The sequence below is a fragment of the Opisthorchis viverrini genome, assembly GCF_000715545.1.
Source record: "Opisthorchis viverrini unplaced genomic scaffold opera_v5_8, whole genome shotgun sequence".
Classification (NCBI taxonomy): domain Eukaryota; kingdom Metazoa; phylum Platyhelminthes; class Trematoda; order Opisthorchiida; family Opisthorchiidae; genus Opisthorchis; species Opisthorchis viverrini.
Genome location: NW_008751664.1, coordinates 1,437,252 through 1,456,161, shown reverse-complemented (window position 1 = coordinate 1,456,161; position 18,910 = coordinate 1,437,252). Strand labels below are relative to the sequence as shown.

The 18,910-nt window shown below is 42.7% G+C and overlaps 2 protein-coding genes across 2 annotated transcripts; one reads left to right on the top strand and one right to left on the bottom strand.

Annotated features, from left to right (window-relative positions):
* Nucleotides 1–842: 842 nt before the first annotated feature.
* T265_00792 (hypothetical protein) lies at nucleotides 843–5,132 on the bottom strand (the record flags this gene model as incomplete). Its single annotated transcript, XM_009164664.1, has 2 exons — nucleotides 843–1,036; nucleotides 5,042–5,132. 2 exons carry the CDS (start codon nucleotides 5,130–5,132, stop codon nucleotides 843–845), a joined length of 285 nt encoding a protein of 94 aa, XP_009162928.1.
* Nucleotides 5,133–13,564: 8,432 nt separating this feature from the next.
* On the top strand, nucleotides 13,565–14,875 carry T265_00791 (hypothetical protein; the record flags this gene model as incomplete). Its single annotated transcript, XM_009164663.1, has 2 exons — nucleotides 13,565–13,744; nucleotides 14,642–14,875. 2 exons carry the CDS (start codon nucleotides 13,565–13,567, stop codon nucleotides 14,873–14,875), a joined length of 414 nt encoding a protein of 137 aa, XP_009162927.1.
* Nucleotides 14,876–18,910: the final 4,035 nt, after the last annotated feature.

Here is an 18,910-nt window from a genome sequence, read left to right as displayed (position 1 = left end):
ACGGGGTTGCAAGAACAAGACAGGCGCCGGATTCAGAGGGAGAAGATACAAAACCAGAAAATTTTCTGGTGAAATCACTGAAGCTCAAATGCGGTTATGAACCACATTATATCGACTGACAGAAACAGACATTTATTTGTACACTTTATGGTGAATATACAATTTTATCCGCTTTTCAATTCTGCTAGATATTTTTCGCTAGGGAACACGTTAGAGGATTTCCTAGATCAAACTCTAAGCAGAAAAGTACGATCGATATTTGGTGCTACCAAATAACAAAAAACAAGGACCTCTTTGTTTTTGGCCACACTGAGGTTGATTTGTTCCCATCACACTGACCGATATTTACGTTGTCCAATTTGCCAAAAGTCCGCGCTTTCAGATCATCTCAAAGCAGCTACACTCTCATCAATCCGATTTGTGCCGATTGAGCACCGGTAGTTCAACACCTGCGTACCACGCGGTTTCAGGTCTCCCAACCAGTAAATCTGTGTTGAAGGCCTATCGGCTAGTTGTATTCACATTAGCGGAATGCTAAAATTTAAGCTGTCCAAAAACAAATAAGTGACCTCATTGGTTGTTGGTTCGTTCGCCGAGCTTGGCAGTTGGACTGCAAACTTTTCATCACGAATCGAGGTGACATTGACGGTGTGGGGTTGAGCGGCCCACTCGACGGATTATACGCTCATCTGCATATAAGTTTGGTTTTAACGAGAGACTCACCCGGAATCTTTCGATTATGATGTTCTTCAGCCGAATGTGCTAGACCAGGCCACCCTATGTTTCTGTTGGTACCATATTCCAGTTGAGTCTCCCGTGGTATTCGCATGCAAATGAGTGTATTAGTTGAGTTTCGTACACTTTGGGTTAGAGTAGCACATATGGTTGATGGAAACTTTGGGACTGTGCCCACCTAATGGGCCTGAAGTTGAAGGGTGAAACGGATCATGGGCTGTCGAAGAGTTTTCGGTAGTGTATACGTTGACTGGTCTCGACATAACATAATTCGAACTCTCGAAAGTTGTACAAACTGAAACTGGAAAACCCAACCAGAAACAAAAAATTCCTTCCAATTCTCTTTACTAGGCCATGGCGATAACAGTGGTTAAGATAACCGTTTGTGTTTCCATATTTCTAACTTGAGAACCCCAGAAGCATTGGAATGGATAAAACCGGGTTTCAGAAACCCTCTCTGTATCATTTAATCTTCAAGTGACGAGTTTTAACCCATCGAAGCAGTCCAAACGATGGCCACTTCCCAGAACTTGTTAATAACCCTCCCGGTGGTTTTGTGGAGTGGATCAGCTCAAACAAATGCCTATTTGTGTGTCCCATGTACCGTGTACCGCCAGTGCAAATGAAGAGGGAGCAAGCTGGACCGGAAATGCACTTTAGCCAAGTGTATAATCGTTCTGAATACGTACTCATCTGAATTCGCGGGTCGAAAGGAATCCTTAGCATTTCTTGTTTTCTTAAACTTCACCAAAACCACTCACCACGATTTAACCAAGGTTTGCAATGGCAACAATGAAAGAGTCAGATTTTCGTCTGGAAAGAAATTTAATAAAGTGTGTTATGAAAATTCTGCCCGTTAGAGGTAGAAATGCTTACAACTCACTCAAGACACAAACTGCAAAGTAACGTCCAGCGATACTTATTTTAGAACCCCATAAGCAAAAAAGTAAATAGATGTTGTTAGCAAAATACACTCCTTTGCAAGCAACTTTAGTTTTGTGGGAGACTCACCTGGACCCTAGCTGAATCTCTCGTTTATGACGTTTCTAAGCAACTGAATGTGCTGCAGCAGGCCGCCTCATGTTTCAGTTGGTACGATATTCGGGATATTGCGATACCCAGATAGACGTAAGACGCCACTCGTAAGGTTGCCAAAATTCCTCTGACAGTCACGATTGATTTCACCCTTCCTGGGGTTCATCAGATAAGCGCCTACCTGGAAACTTGGGGACAGCGCCTACCTGATGAACCCCAAGAAGGTCATGGGCTGTCGGAGAATCTTCAGCAACCCTATGATTAGTGTACTACGAATATATGTTGTCTTTACCAAGATAAGGTCATTCGGTACTATAAGCGGGTACGCGTTCCAGGCATAGGTACAGTGTAAGCAATTCGTTTTGATGAGTTTGGAGACATTTTTGAAGTCATCTAACAATTCACTCAATAATCTGATCCATTCAAAACACCTTTGTCTCAAGACACCTTTGTCAAAAGACAAAATGTACTGAATCCATGATGATCTTCAACTGAATATACTGCACTAGGTCACCTCGTGTTTCATTTGGTACGATATTCGAGATATTGCCGTACATTATCTAGACGTAACGCACTACTCATATGGTTATTGTCAGGGGGTTTTCAGCAATCCTATAAAAGTCTAGATAATGGAAACAGCCTCATGATGAGTCTACTTCCGGTTATATCCCAAAAACATTGGTGTGGCTTCACACACCGGACAGATCTCCGGACTTGGACCCTGTTCTTCACAGTAACACGACAATGCATCATTTTGTAAGCAGCCACATAAATAGTCTTCTATCTGAAAACAAACACGTACTCGTCTGGATTAAACTAGAGCTCTGGGTTCTCCGTATTTGACCACTTTCTGCGCAAAGTCGTGCCAGATATATATGGATAAAAATTTCTAGCCAACCCATCTGTTTGACCCATTTCCACGTGTCTTTCAAGATAACCATCTTTTGAATTTAGTTTGAGATACACTTGGTACTGATCAAAGTTATATCCTTCTATAATAGGAAGGAGACCCTAATTAGTCGGCTTGAAAAGTTTGACCTCTGCAGTTAAGTTTACCTACCAAAAAAGCTGATTCGGTCCGTAGTTGTCCGTAAACAGTGATAGAAATCTGAATTCTATTCATCTGCAGAAGTTGTGGTGTCTGTGTCACAGACTGGTCACACAAAAATCGCTCCACGTTTATCAGCTCAAATTTATCACGTACTGCCTAGACTGTGCACATCATTGAAGAGCGAAAAAACAGATGTTTTGTAGACACATGCGTTCACACTTTTTGACAGACGGCTTGTAGCTCACACATCTGCCTAAAAATCTCAGATTCACAAGGAAAATCTACAACTTTGGGTCTCGTACACGCCTGTCATTCAACTAACTGGTAATTGTTTGCCTGACACCCCTTAACTGAACATCAAAAAAGGAGCGGTCCAATCAACAGGAATGCTCCTATAGGTGAGAAGTTACTGACTAGCATGTGTTAATGAAACTAACATTATGGTCTACCGCAAGACTGTTTGGTATGGAACGGTCTCACCGTCAAAGGGTCCATTTTAAAGGCTCCCTCCCACACACATATATGCTTCTGTAGAAAGCTTTCAATCCAATGCACTTTTGTATCGCAATTAGATATGATTATGGTTAAATAATGTGATCCCTTTTTCGATTCAGAGGGTCATAACGTAAGCATCCCTGGCTGCGAGCTGTTCATCACTCTAACTCACCCACATTTCACAAGACCTAATCAGGTATCGGCTGAGGCTCACTCATCGTAATCTAGAGGTGTGGTTGAAGCAGTTTACTGCCTATTCCGTATAGACAACAACTCACTGGATTACAAGCGATTGTTCCAGGGTATTTTACGATGGTGACAAACGTCATTCAAAACCCAGTTGATTACAGAACATGATAAAACCCTCTGTTGCGATGCCGGATTCCATTGTCGCCATTCCAGTTAGTTTGCACATCAAAAGGGCCGGTTTGAGTTTTTCAGGCAATTCACAACATCCTCACTGTACGCATGTGCCACTGTTGTTGACAGGTGGCGCATGACAGGGGGCACGGCTTTCCTGATTAGTTGCCATGACGGTTTGCGTTAGATTGAGCCAATAAGCCGGCCATATCCGCCAACATTCCATCACAGACACACCGGCACGTGAACAGCATGTGAGCATAGTCTCAAATTCCAACCCCACCCTATTGAGTCAGGCGTGCCAGCAACATGGCCTTGGCAACAAGATTGGGTGTGAGAAACCGGATGCCAGAGGCAATAATTTCCTGCTTCGGAGAAATGTTCAGCTGTCTGTGCTGTTGGCTCGGCAACTGTGGATTCCCTGCGTGACGAAAGTTCTGTGGGATTAGGTTGAATAATCACCGAGAGCTGCCTCTAAATGGAGTAAAAACAAGGCAATCAACCCACGGATGGCCAGATTTCAGACGGCGAATAATGTTCCTTTCGAATGTGATAGCTCTTTCCACTGATCTGACACAACCATGTGCTGTTATTGAGACGAATGCTATTTTGAATCACCGTGGGTTTGTGTCAGGCTGGCTACTTACTGAATGTCATGAACTTTGGTGCGGACTGAAAGGTGAACCGGTCTAGGTAGAATAGAAATCAGAACGTCCCGCGTAGAAGAATGGCCTGGTGATTGATGAACCGATAGCAGGTATTCTGGAGACGTCAGACCAGAAAAATGTCTATTAGGCTAGTAGTGAGCTACCCATATGGAACGTGCTAATAGTGAGGAATAGTGATCAGTGGATATCCCCTTTGGTTCCACCGAAATACTCAACATCCCCATTTGATATATCTAACCAGTTAAATTGAAGATAAGTATGTTTGAAAAATAGAACTACTTTTGTACTCTGTGTAGTTCTAATAACACTTACATTCAAGAATGAGCTTTGTAGGCCTTAAAACCTTTGGCAGTACAATTGAAGTTAAGAACCTCAGAGACCATTTTCTACTGTTTAGGTTGGCCCCTAACATTGTCTTTTCAGACGGCAAAGTGCTTCTGTGTGAAACCTTTGTACTTTAGTTATTCGGTGGCCTCGCAAGGGCTGTTGTCTCGTTTAAAGAAACCTCAAAATTTCGACAGATACACTCATTTGCATATCAATTTGTATTTCACCGGAGATTTAACTAGACCTCTTGTTTATGATATCCTTTAAATGAATGTGCTGCACAAGGCCGGCTCATGTTTCAGTCGGTACAATATTTGAGATGCCGCAATATAGTTCCATAAAAGAAACTACTCACAAGGTTGCTAAATACCAGAGAGGAGAGATTCAATGGAGTATCTCATGAAAACAAAATTGATGTACAAATGAGTATATTTGTCATAACCTGGGTTCAAGTAGGACATAGAGTTGATGAAAACTTGGGGACTGTGATTACCTTATGAACCTCACGAAAGGTGAAGCCGGTTGTGGGTTGTCAGAGAGTTTTCGGCAACCTTATGGGTAGTATTATTCATGAAAACCTCAAAATTACTTGGTAATCGCAAGATGATTCTTTTGTATAAACGACTACGGTACCCTATTTTAGCACATCACGGTATGTCGTCGCCAGCTTCTAGTCGGTTACTGGTGATGGCCACAGTCTCTGAACTATTAACGTTGGTAGCATTGTTCCAGCGACCGACTGACCGCCACACTGAAGACAATTGTTAGTTCTGTTTCGGCAACATCACCCATTTAGTCAGTCCCATCTTGGAACCCGGTTTGTGTTGACAACAATTCAGCTACCGGCACGTCATGATTCTTCAACTATTTTCACACTACTCAGAGTTTTCTACTGTCTGTTTGACACAGTAATTGACACCTCGGGGCTTCGTCCCTTCTTAGATTATAGTTGATATTCTCCTGTTGAAAAATGTAAGCCACAAACTCCGCTCATCCGAAAATATAAAGGAATATCAGATTTGCCATCAGCGTTACGTAGTCGAGCCAAAGCCTTGTAACATTGCCGAAAATTCTTCTCCGTTCTATTTGGATGATCATCGCCATCTTGCATAACAGCTGAAAACCACGTAAATGCTCAAAATAATTGGATTCAGCAAATGACGGGTTCACAATTTCTTGGCATACGATTCGGAAAGCTCGTTCTTTTTGTGTGGCGTGAATAGGCTGGGCCATGTCACATACAATCTGGTCTTTTCGAACCAAAACTCAAGGAAGGCGGATTGTGTCAAACAGATGTCCTAAGACCAGCCTTTGACGCCTAACACGGGCGTGCACGTCACTTCACACGAAAATTGGCGATTTAGGCTTTCGGCGTACCTTTCGAACAGGCCCTCATACAGGTTTGGGCCTAATATTTAAGCCCAGTTCAGTGCACATATGCGCTTCGCGAATACACCTGTCAGGCCTTCTGGGAATTATCTCGAGTATTCTAGATGGGCTATGGTTTGCGAGAACCGAAGGGCAAAATGAGGGAAATTTCTGGGCAGCACTAGCCCATTCGGGTTGGTATAAGGGTTTAATAGTCGGAGCAGTCTTTCCGCTACTTCAACGGTGGACGCACTCGCAGTTGTTTATGGTATTTATTGTCGCCAGGAAAAACTACATGTGTATCATGTGGCTAGAATTTTCATATACGCCTGGTGAGTACTACTTGTCAGGTTGAAACTGGTACCGTATTGTTCGTGGCTGTGACCAATCTGTCCTTCACCTTGCCGTCGGAAATTCAAACTCTCTCAAAACCGAAATCGCTGACAGTCTTTGCATAGCACACTGTCTATAAATCTTGATGTCTTGATTTGGATCAGCTCATCTAGAGTTTATACAGAACGATTGAAACATACAACTACGATCACGAAAAAGAGCCGTTTCCTCAACTACACCGCCTGAGTGGCTTGTGACTTACGCAATGACTGTATATGTTCGGCTGTCACGAGGTGGATCAAACTCATGGGTTTCTCTTTACCAGTCAGAGCAGTTAACGTTACATTGCATTTCACTTTTGGCTCCACAATACCAGTGACCAGACCAAGGAAAAAATATTTAGAGCTTGCTTCTCAGTCATTTGGAGCTGAAAGATTCTATTTGGCATCCGAATGGGTTCGGTCAAACGCACGAACTGATATGCAACTAAAACGTTGTTTTCATCCTACCAAATAGTGCACACTGCTGTCTGACCTGGTAAAGCACAGTTTGGATAAATTTACCATGCATACACTCATTTTTCGCACACCAGATGCAACATATCTTTGACTAGCTTATGACAAACTTGACAAGGAGGGGAATTCTGTCTTGCGCTTGAGTGAATGAGGTCATTCGGGCAGGCTGTCGAGCCCGTGAATAATTCCCTATCGCAAGGATGCAATCGGACGGTCTTCCGAATTCCGGGTGCATTCACAGCCAGCAGTTTTACCAAATTAGTGCATTGGTAAACTGGCAAGCAAACTGGACACTGGTGCTTGTAGTACGTCACTACATTGTGGGTATGTGCCAATATTTGGGCACTTTCGAATGACAGATAACGAGCGCGACGAGGTCATAAACCGCACCTGGCATGCTACGGCGGTCTGACTGTCTACACCCTCTCCAATGTGGAGTCGAGCATCACACACGTCGCTTGGACATAAAATGGACCATCAATTAGATAGCTCAATAAGTTTTGGAAATAACCGAAGGTCATGCACAACGAACAAAATAAAGCACTTAGTCATCACTGAACTAGGGAGCCAAATTTCACATCGGCATGGTTTCGTAATGATGACAGTCAGGGAACCGCAGTAGAAGGGGGTGAAACCCTCATCAGACTGAAAACACCTTTGCATGTTCTGTGCCGACGAAAAGAAAACAAGGTGTGGGGAGAGCCAGGTGGTCTGGGGACGGTAGTAGGATTTATGCTACGAAAGAATCATCACATTTCATGTCCACCGTGTGTGTGAAGACGTGCACAACCTTGGCACAACACTGGCAGACGTAACATCTTGGACACGTAGTGTCGCCGTTAGTCGTAAAATTCTTGACGTCAGAAAACAGACCTACATATTTCATTCATTTATGGTAGAATGCGGTATGTCAAACAGAGCACACGATATTCTGTACAAAATAAACGGGTGACTTTCTGTTCGGCCTGCGTTTTATGTCATATTAAGGCTTCGTAGGAACGGACATTTCTTTTGCGAGCTTTATTTTCTACAAGAAAAAACATTGCGTTTTTCGCCTTTGACTAGAACGAAGCCAGTTAGAACGTAGATCTCCCAAACCATATTGAAAATAGCCTCATTTAACTAAGGGAACTTTTCCAGCTAAGCCTCGCCAAAAAATTAACCCCCTAAAAATATTAGAAAAAAGAGGAAAAAGGGATCCTAACTAAGTACACACAGGCACCTAAAAAAGTTACTGTTGAGACTCTTGCCAAAAAAGAGATCAACAGTAAACCCTAATATTCGTTTAAAGCCCATTGTCTTTTTAACTTCGATATCTTCAGCTTCCGTTCCAGCTAGTTTTTTCGCTTTTAAACCTCAGTATATTAAACCACCTGAACAGGATACGTATCGTCTGTTTTGGAAATGGGTTCCCAGATAGGTAAATAGGTGAACTGAGTGATTCCTGAACTAGAAGATACAGGAGAATTACAGTTTGTAGGTTATGGTTACCACCTTGTGACCAGATATGTTCGTCATCTTGAATGAACTAACGAACAGACCTCTCAAGATGAGTTTTTGTGATGAACCTTACATAAATCTGCAAAGTTTCTGCTTTAAACTTACCACTCTTGGAGGCTGTGGAAATGTTCTCCACGAACTTCGAGTGGGAAGTAAAGATTAACTTGCTACCGTAAAATACCCTCGCCCTATCTTCACTGAATTCGCCAGCGTATACAAATTCGTGGCGTGGTGTATTGGTGTAACTTCACTGATGTCCGGTGAGTAGTATCACTCAGCAAGATGGTTCATTGGTTAGGTCGCGAAATTTTGCTGGCCGGAAAGTCTGTGGTTTGAATCCGACTTCTGCAACTCGACTTGTCCTGTCTAGACTTGGGCAACCTGGCATTATCCTAGCCCTCGTGCTTCCTTTGAGTGACATGGCAGTGACATGGAGCGAAAGAGTGTTACAGGTGAACCATTATTGTGTTGTCATTATTATTATTTCTCTCAACCTAGAACTCCTCTGATAGATATAGGGGGACATTTGACCTTTCGAATCAGTTTCACTAAAAACCTGGCATAATAACGCTGTCCTGTTAAGGAATTCAGTGCTTGAAGCGCAGCCACCTGTGTGGTTTTTAATGCTTTCTCATAGAATTAAGAAATTAGCTATTAGCCATGTGGATCTTTTCACTTTTTTGCAGCAGGTCACAGTCTACTTGCACTTAACAACGCATCGCAAAATCGCCATCTTAGCGTGAACAAGCAGACGACAATTTTCGTCGTCTCAACCTGAACCGTGCAACAGTAGCCTTCTCAAGACGCTGTACTTTCCCCATTTTGTGTCGTACACTGGCCCTGCTTTGCAGTGCTGAAGTTGTCGAGCGAGCAGAAGTGAACCTCCCCCCCACCGCGGAAACTCGGGGACTGGACCTACTCGTTGAACCACAAGAAGGGCGCAACCGGTCACGGGCAGTAGAAGAGTGTTCCGGAAACTTATGACCAGTTTCCTTCAAGAAACCATACTACGTCATCACGAATATTACAGTACCACCTGAAATATGAGACGGCCTTCGTGCAGCACATTCATTTGAGCAATATCATGAATGAGAGATCGAGCTGGGATTCGGTCTAGTCTCTCGCTAAAACCAAACTGATGAACGACTGGATGCTCTTCGAAACTGGCTTGTAATTACTCAAAATGTGGTCAGCAATAGTGCATAAAGCATGGAAAATGACAACATGTCTTATTTTGTTTCAAATACAATAGGGGAAACTAATAGTGGCAACCGTTAGTTGATTTGTCTCGAAACTCCAGCGGTAAACTACATTCGTCCTGCATGTACGAGGTAAGTCAGAGTTGTCATCCTGGTCCCTTGCACGGAACGTGTTTGTCAATGTGAATCCCTTCGCCTGTGCAACTCGTTTGTCTCGAGTCGACACATTGAAATATACACACGCTTCTGATAACGGATATATTTACATGGTGTAACGTGTCGTTTTTCCTCGTCACCTTATTTAGACCAATGATGCACGTCCGGAGATTTGAAGGAATTCTTATCAGCACACCATCTGACAACCTACCGGTGCGTAGAACTACGAATAATGTCAACTGACTAATCTGTCAGCACAAAATGGTGACAGTACGAGACTACAAAGAGGGAACAGCGGGCATTTCAGACTTCATGAAGATTCTGTTGGACCTCTTATACTACTTGCCATATTTCTTTGATGAATTATGCTAGGAAGATAAGATAAACAACTTCGAACGAGGCGTTTCCCTTCACTGTAAATTAGCTAGAATAGTCAAGGTTTAGCTCGAGGTGAAGAGATTTGGCACTGTGGTAGTTTCCCTCTTTACCAGGAAATCCGTTTCCGTTTTGAGGACTTTCTATGAATAGCATAGACTTTCTCCTTGTCTGACTCTCTCCAGCAGCGTCTTAACTTGATAAATTCGTATAGGCGTAACACACTACTCATAAGGCAGCCGAAAACTGCTCGACAGCCCATGATGAGTTTCACTCTTCCAGTTCGGGCTCATCAACTAGGCGCAGTCCCCGAGTTTCCGTCAACCTTATGTTCTACTTGAACCCAAATTACATGAAATTCGACTTACACACTCATCTGCATAACCAATTTTGCTTAAACGAGACAAACCTGAATCCCTCGTTTTTATGACGCAGCAAATTTAGTTGATTGAGAACATCATAGTCGAAAGATTCATCTGCCATCGAAACTAATTTAGTATGCATGCAAGAGTATGATTATAAAATTTCAAAGAGGTGTGGCACTCGCGTCCAATCAGGAAAACTCTTAGCACAGTGCAAGTAGTTTAGTCAGGACACTGGGTTTTTCCGTGGAAGATAGACAAAGTGCACATTATAGTCGCTTACTGGTTATGTTAGGATCGGGAGCCCAATGAATTAATCCAGATGGTTGCTTTCTTCGACCTGCAAAAACTCCTTAAAATCGCTGGAAACCAGTCCAACCCTTAGCTCATGAGGAGATGCAGTTAAAACTATGTGAGGTTTTTTGCTCCGTGTGTCCGAATAAACCACCGCAAATGTCAGATTATGAACTTTCAATTCCTTACTTTAGGACTGTCATTTGGTATTGAAAAAAAAGTGACAGTGCTACTTACTGTTTCAATCTAATCGTGAAGCCTCAGCACAATTGCGTACGAGATTGGAACCCAAATACTCTGTCGGGATAGTTGAGTAACCCATGGCGTGATAACGGATAGCTGGTCAACTACGTACCAAAATGATACCTATTTATGCTATGACGCTATCCATCTGCACCAACAGGTACATAGTAGGTAAACTGGTCTGCACAGGCTTCTCCAGCGACAGATTCGCAATGAAAGGCTGTCACCACTTATATTTTGGGAGTGGCGGAGAAACTTCAAATGGGCAGATCTGCCGGAGGTTTCCTTTTTTATGCTCTTCACTGTGACAAATCCATAAGATTTCTTCCTCTGCGTAGATTGTGCCGCACAATGAGTAGTTCGCCTACTTGAGGAACAACAGTGCTTGCAGTGTGTTCCCAATAATATTTTCAGTCACCGCGGACATTTAACCTCACCTGATATATCTTATCTGGTTTAGGGTTATGTTCCAGTGAAATTTCGCTCTGACAGACACACCAGAAGATGAAGGAGCGCTTATACAGGGTGCTGCGAAATCGGTGCATCCTGAGCAGTCACACATTGGACACAGTTCAACTCTGCAACGGCAAACAATGAGAATAGTTTGAAGTGCAGAGTAATACTTTACAGGATGAGGCTGGTTCGCTCGTGTGCGAGGAAAATTCAAAGTAACATGGACCTTTCGTTTCAGAGAGGTTTGGTAAACAAGCGGTGTATTTATTACTGAGCACTGGGAAGCTTTTGACACGAAAGCTTCCAAGTGCTCTGTTGTTGTCTCACGTAGAACTAGTGATAATCACCACGAGTTGTGACCTTCCTTAAGGACTTCGGACACTGTGGCACCAAGATGTGATCCTGAAGGTTTGTTTTACCCGGATCGATCCCTCCAACGACTGCGCAGTGGACAGCCTGGCCATAGTTTGCAAAGGTGGAAAGGCATTATAATGGGAAACTTGTATTGAGCCATGATGGATTGGTTAATCTCCAAACCGACTCTCTACTAACCTATTATACCTTAAAGTGACTCAGTACATCATACCCGCTAATAGCCCAAGGCTTGAAGTTACGCTGGTGATTTTTCTACAAACGTGAGTAGAGAAAAATAGAATACCGGCCTAGCATCAAACAATAGGTCATTCTTCGCTCATCTGGAGATTTGAATAGATGATACATGCCACGGAGTTGTTCAGACACGGTTCGCCAGGAGTAACGACATTTTCTTCTACTCTTAACTACACTTACCATGAGAGTACAGAAGCAGTGGGGAAACCAACTATCATGTGAAGGGGACAAAAAGGTTTAGTGGGGCGAACTTGTTCAGTCGTGAACATCATATACATATTGACTGAGTAATCGATAGGTCAACTAACGCAACGCGTGCAAGACGTGAACGGGGCAAGGAACAAGGATTTACGGTTAGAAGGGACTATCGGACCCGTGGGCATAGTTCAGATAACACAAGCGTTTGGATGTGCTACTGCGCCTCAAAAAGAATAAAAACGGTTGGCATACAGGCAGAGGCTGTTGACAGCCATCAAGCGACCCATGCATGATGGGGTTGCAGTGAGCTGTGGAGCACTGCTAAATAGTAAAGCAGTAGTGCCTTCTGTCAATTCCTTTACGTGTCAGTATAATACCCCACCTTGCTCGCGTGCTTTGATACAACCCTACTCGCCAGAAGTTGCCACAGACAAACAATTTCGGTTGTGGTGTATTAAGTACATAGTTTTACTTCTAAAGGTTAGAACAAACCTAGCTGAAACTACCCCTTGATGCTTCGCGACTGATACAGCATGATAGCATTTGTTTACCCCGTAATTTTGATCCTGCTCATGCAGACGCCCTGAGTTTCAGTAAGTTGCTCGGCTCCATGAGGCTACTAATGTTAGCACGTTCGCCATGACAGAGAGCTAGGGGGTGGCGGCTTTGTTTCAGCCTTGTACGGTTCCCAGAACTCTCACCACCAACAAAAAATGAGGTCTACGAATAAAAATTACTGCATAACACTGGCCAGTAAGTATATAGAAAATATCCTGGTTTGACTTTGATATAAGTTTAGAGAGCTCGTTTGCATTTTATCTTTTTGTCATGCGCAGAAATGCATGTTTAATTTTTTCCATAACCCGAATAGAAAAACTGCTACGATCTAGGTCTAACATGACTGTTGCGAGGGCAACTCCCATGTGGCATTAAACTCAAGTTTCTCAGACAAGCATTCCCACACATCCATTCTTCGCAGTTGCCATGCTCACAACTGTTTCCTTGTTTGACTGAGCACAAATTGCTTGTTTATCTCATAAACACCAGGCCACACATTTCGGAAGCGGGTGGTCCCGTTGCCAGGGTGAATATATACACAAACAAGTGTGGTGGGCAAGTGGCACTAGACAGTGGGGAACAGACTTCTGAACAGATTGCCCGGAGGCATTCTCCCGTGTCTGACGGAATTGGCACCAGTTGGGCTTGTGACCGACCGCAGTGAGAGACACGAGCGTCAATAATCCGGGTGCTCAACGTTTAATGACGCGTGTATGTGGCTTGCCTATTCATGCGTCACACGCTAGCTGCTAAGGTCGTTTTCAGCCATGCTCAACACCGTGGCCTTAGCTGTAGACAATGCTCGCGTAACAATGGGAACATCGTTACACTGATACAGCACGGCAACTCTGGCGTCCCAGTTACAGAAGTGCTGGTAGAGAGTAATATACTGAGGAACTGGAGAATACACGTCGGAGACGAAGATTCTCATTTAGACGAAGAAAACGAACGTTACTTACTGACGTTCATTATACTGTTTGCTATTGTGAGCTGTCTGCTGAAAAGGAATGAACATACCCAAAATATCCCTGAAAGACAATATCCCTAAAGTAAATCTTGGATAATTTACATAACCGAAGTATTTATCCAGGATCACTCCGGGTTACCAGTAGATGCTCTAATCATCAGGTGACTGACACAACACGAATTTTATCGCATGGTTCCCTTGGTTGTAAAAATAGAGAAAGTTAACAAGGCTTCAAACTTAGTTCTAAATCCCCCGATGATTAACCACAGCTTTAGATGTTACCGATGAAACTCGAAGCCCTTTCAGTCAATAAGCGCCTCAGATTGTCCGTATAGCGTGAAGCAGCGAAAAACGGAGTATCTCTGTGTTTGCAAAAGACACTGATAACTTCCAATTTTTTGTGTCAACCCCAAATTCAATAATGTATTAAGTGCTTATACTTTGCTCCTTGATTTTTATATCGCCGGTATCTTCTGTGTTCATCATCAGATAAAAACTAACATAACCCGAATTTTTGATTACTTTACATATCAGTTTCTCCGGAGCGCAGTTAAGGATTTCCGCTTTTACACCTCTAATGATCAAACGTGCTCTGGTTATTAGCTGACTACTTTATCTTCAGCAGTAGTGTAGGTGAGTTCGCCTGCCACGTTTTTGCTTACACTACACTGGACGACGATGTAACAATGACGGACAGAGTTATTTTGGTCAAAAGGCACATCCTCTTAACATGATGAGTTTAATTCGTCGTCTTAAGAGAAGAAACAAAAGTGATGAGTCATTTTTGTCTGCATGTTGGTTAGTTTTCATCCCTCTCTTGAGACCAGTCCGACTCTTAAGATGACTCGCAGGGTCTCACACTTCAACAGAATTCGGAAAAACTCTAAGATAGCCGTCAAGATTGAAATCTACGGAAGCGTGACAAAAGGCATCCACAAAGGGGTAATTGGTTGGTTGATCCTCGAATACCATATGTCGAGTCTGCCTTTCCAGTTTAACTGGTCTTCACCCACCTTTCGAACACACCTTTTAGCGTCCCCACACGCACAAACACACAGGGAGAAACTCGAGTGATTTTATCGCAAAAAACTTATGCAACTATTCCACTCGAGATGGGGATTAAAGGTGAGTGATGAATCAAAGGTCAGCGAGCTGAGCGCTTGTGCAAAACAGTCCGCGTGAATCACCTAATGGAGCATCACCAGACACTTGGTGAAAAATTGCTTGATGTGAATCATTGCATTTTGTCGAATAGACTGTAAGGGGTGAAATATCATAACAGATCTGCCAACTATCATAAAACAATATTATGTTGCTAAAAATTAGGAAGAAACTTTGCATACTATGAAAAGAGAGTTACGGTGCTGGACTCGAATCCCATCCAATAGAGGTAGGTGGTTCGAGTACACAGCCAAGCACGGAGTTGTGCTCATTTTTGTGTACTATACATAGAATCCCCTGCAATTCCCGGTGATTTACACTGGCAGGAGGAAATCTCAAACGAGAATTACCAAGTCTCGTCACACTACCGTCAATCTATAATATGGTCAGAGGAAGAATAACTTAACAAAATGAATGAAACTTCCATCTAAGTAGTCGCCACTCAACGAGTCAGTCATTACGTGACTACATGATGTGAAATATGTGACTGAGGGATGAGCAACACTGTATCTTGTCTAAGTGAAAGCTAGTCACACTGCTGTTCAGTCGCTCGAAGCCAAACGGTTGTGCTGGAAGGTCGCTGGTTCAAAACATCCTGGAGTTTCGTGAGACAAGCACTGCTGATTACTCCAAATAAGGATTAAACAGCTGCACACTGCTTCTCGACCTTACACTTTCATTGAGAGGACGAAATCTCAGGTGAAAATTTACACAATGACAAATTCGGATGGCATCAGCGTCTTGCTCACTAGTGACACCGACAGACACCGAGTGTTATTGTGCACGTCAGATGAATGGCAAATCACCCATAAAGTTCCAGCAAGACCGTGAAAAAGAACACACATCCTAGCTAGGTCAATTAGTAAAGCACCCCACCTATAGTCGCGGGGAGGGCGGAGTCTACTCTCAGGCATTGCTTTCTTCCATACCTTGTGTGTTTACACACTAATTTGGCCCTCTGAAGTCTGCTGATACTCAGCATTATATTTTCATCTTGTCATCGGAAGAACAATAGCGGAAGAATAAATTTAGAAAAACCACAGCTTTCTCGATCATTGCAACCCAACCTCTATATTTAATTCCAGGAATAGTTATTTGTCAGACGTTATCGAACAGTTCTAAGCCTTATAAAACTAATTAGTATCTACAATGTTATCAATATCGTGATTTTTCGTATCGTTTAATTTTGCTCGATTCTGAATCGCATCCGTCGAATTCGCAGGATGAGCTATCTCAAGGGTGGCACGAAACCCGAAGGGTTTTCATCTCATATGGTACTTTATCGTGGCATGCAATCATCGTCAAGTCTATCTCAAGACTTCCAAGATTGATGTTGAGTCACCTCAGCAATCTTATCCAAGTATATTCCTAAAATGGCAGGCTATTCTATCTTAGGAAAAGTATGGTTTCTAGGTGAAAATAGAGAACAGTAGCCAAAAAACTGTGAGTACTGTAGTCCTATCAGCAGACAAAAAATTCTGGAATTTCTGTTGGTATAAACAACTGAGAAACGCAGCTGAGCGTGAAAATTTAAGAATTTGATAGATGTAAGTATGCTTCAAACCCTCGTTTTGCAGACTGCAGCCGTAAGTGATATTGTTTTTCCTTGATTTATTTGGCTTGCACGATTTGTGATCAATTCAAATTGTTAGTCCATTTTTTATGCGCTGTCAAATTCAGCAAATTCGTCTTCCGTCAAAAAGAGTTTGTCGTGAGCTAGCAACACACATGGCGGTTTGTTTCACACTCGCAGCAAATTTATGCGCGGTTTTTGCGTCTATTTGACCAGACAACACTATGCTTATTGGCAAGTCGATTTCAGATAGCACAGCCTCATTTGCATGAAAATCTGTCTAATTTGGCGAATATTTCACTTAAACCAATTGTAATTACCACGGCAACTTGACCGGACCACAACACCTATGAGAGATTCTTTTGAGAAGAACTGTTTAACCAAAGCGGTGTCTGCTCTGTGAATTATTTTTTCCACACTTGAACGAGGCGATTTATCGGTCAATGAGGGGTGGGGGAGAGGCAGTTGGTTTGAATGAATGATTACTTTTTGTAAAATGAATAGCCGCAGGGCCGAAGGGATAGCTATGAATCGGTTCCTTGTCAGTCGCATCAAGCCCTCCCATCTTAAAATACAGCTAGCTCAGCATCGGGATTTCTGGAAAACCTACGCTAAAGCAAGTACTTGGGTGTTTAGGTTGTCCGACTAAGACGTCCTTAGTTTTGAAGAGAACAACAGGTTTTTTTATTTCACCCTGTGGATAGCACAGTTGGTTTCGGACGATACGAAACAGGAATTTTATTTCCAAGCGAGCTAGCAAGGCTTCTTTCAGTCATGTTATTTCCTGTTGTACTGACAAACGTCTAAGTCTACTAATGAAGTAATATATGAGACAAATGTGGCAAATACTTACTTCCCGGCTGGGATAAGATGGACTGGGTCAGTGGACTAGTTAGGGTATGAAATCGACCAGCATCGCTTCATTGTCAAGAGATCTACCGGTATCTCAAACTGAACTATCATTTTACTCTGGAGATGCATGTTTTAGGGGTGTTTTCTGATCCAGATATGTTAGTGGGATAAAGCAAGTAGTTCGCTACCAACATTTAGAGTCCGTGTGATTTCAAGTACATATGTGTGGGCAGCGTCCACGGTAACTTAGTTGGTACAGCACTTACCCACCCAGGACCAAGTCTCTTCGTTTGCATTGTATGTGCCTCGGACCATATTCAAGGTAATGATGATAACAAGGTTAGACCGGTTGGTGGTAGGTATGCTAAAGTGTAGTAAACGTTGTAGCCTGCTAGCGAGAATCACCAACGAGTGTTCTGCTTTTTTTGAAGATAGTATTGACTGTATAGTGTTGGTACACTGCTAAAAAAATGCAAATATCATGGTAGTCCACAATAAGTAAATTTCTGTAAATTTTTATCACTATTCCAGAATGAATTGACCAAGCTTTTTTTCAAAAATCGAATGTGTATAAAGTGACATGTGCTGACCTGGACGCTAGTTTGGTCGTCCAAGCTCTTCTTGAGCGTTGTTTTCCCAAGGTAAGTCACCGCAAAAAATTCGGGACCATGATTCACCAACTGTCAGTGTGTATATGCGGACCAGTTTCGGAGGCCATGACAACAAGTGACAGCTATAAAAGATTAATTTTAATCCGTTTACTAATCCGCCGTGAGGCGCTGAGGTCATGATCGGCCCACAATATTAGCTTTGGGATGATTCTAATTGCGTCGTGATCGTCAGCTCTATGAACAAACCATTGTTCTTGAAGAAATTTTGATATTGTTGAATCAGGTTGCAAGGCTGTTGAGGGACGTTCATGTACTTTTTGCATGAAATCGGAGATAATCCCGACTCGGATTTGGCTGCTGACAGTGGGATTGGTATACGTTGATAGCCACGACTGTGTGTGGGTGTGCGACCCTCAGTCAACTGTTTGACGAATAATAAAAGCTTCACATTCACTGCTTTTGATTCATTTTGTAAGTTTCGGTTGTGTAACTAAACGTGAACACTTTACCTTTTGTGCCTAATACAGTTCACAAAAATAATCTCAACTACTAACTATTGTGGGAAACCAACCAAAGTCAGTGTTGCCTACCACTGCAAATTTTAAAATGCAAAAATGTTATATAGACTAACTGATGTCAATTATCACGCTCAGCGAGGAGCATGAACACGTTTTTAAACGTTGAATACGTTCATATTCGTAATGCACTACTCGTAAGGTTGCTGAAAATTCGACAGCCCACAACCGGTTTCGTCCTTCTTGGGACTCAAAAGGTAGGTGTAGTCCCCGAGGTTCTGTCAACCTTATGTTCTACTTGAAACCAAATTGCACTCGAAATTTGAGGGGAAAATGAGATTCTATCTAATTTCGCGTGCAAAATGAAACCCACTTGAACCATCAACGAAAAGCATTT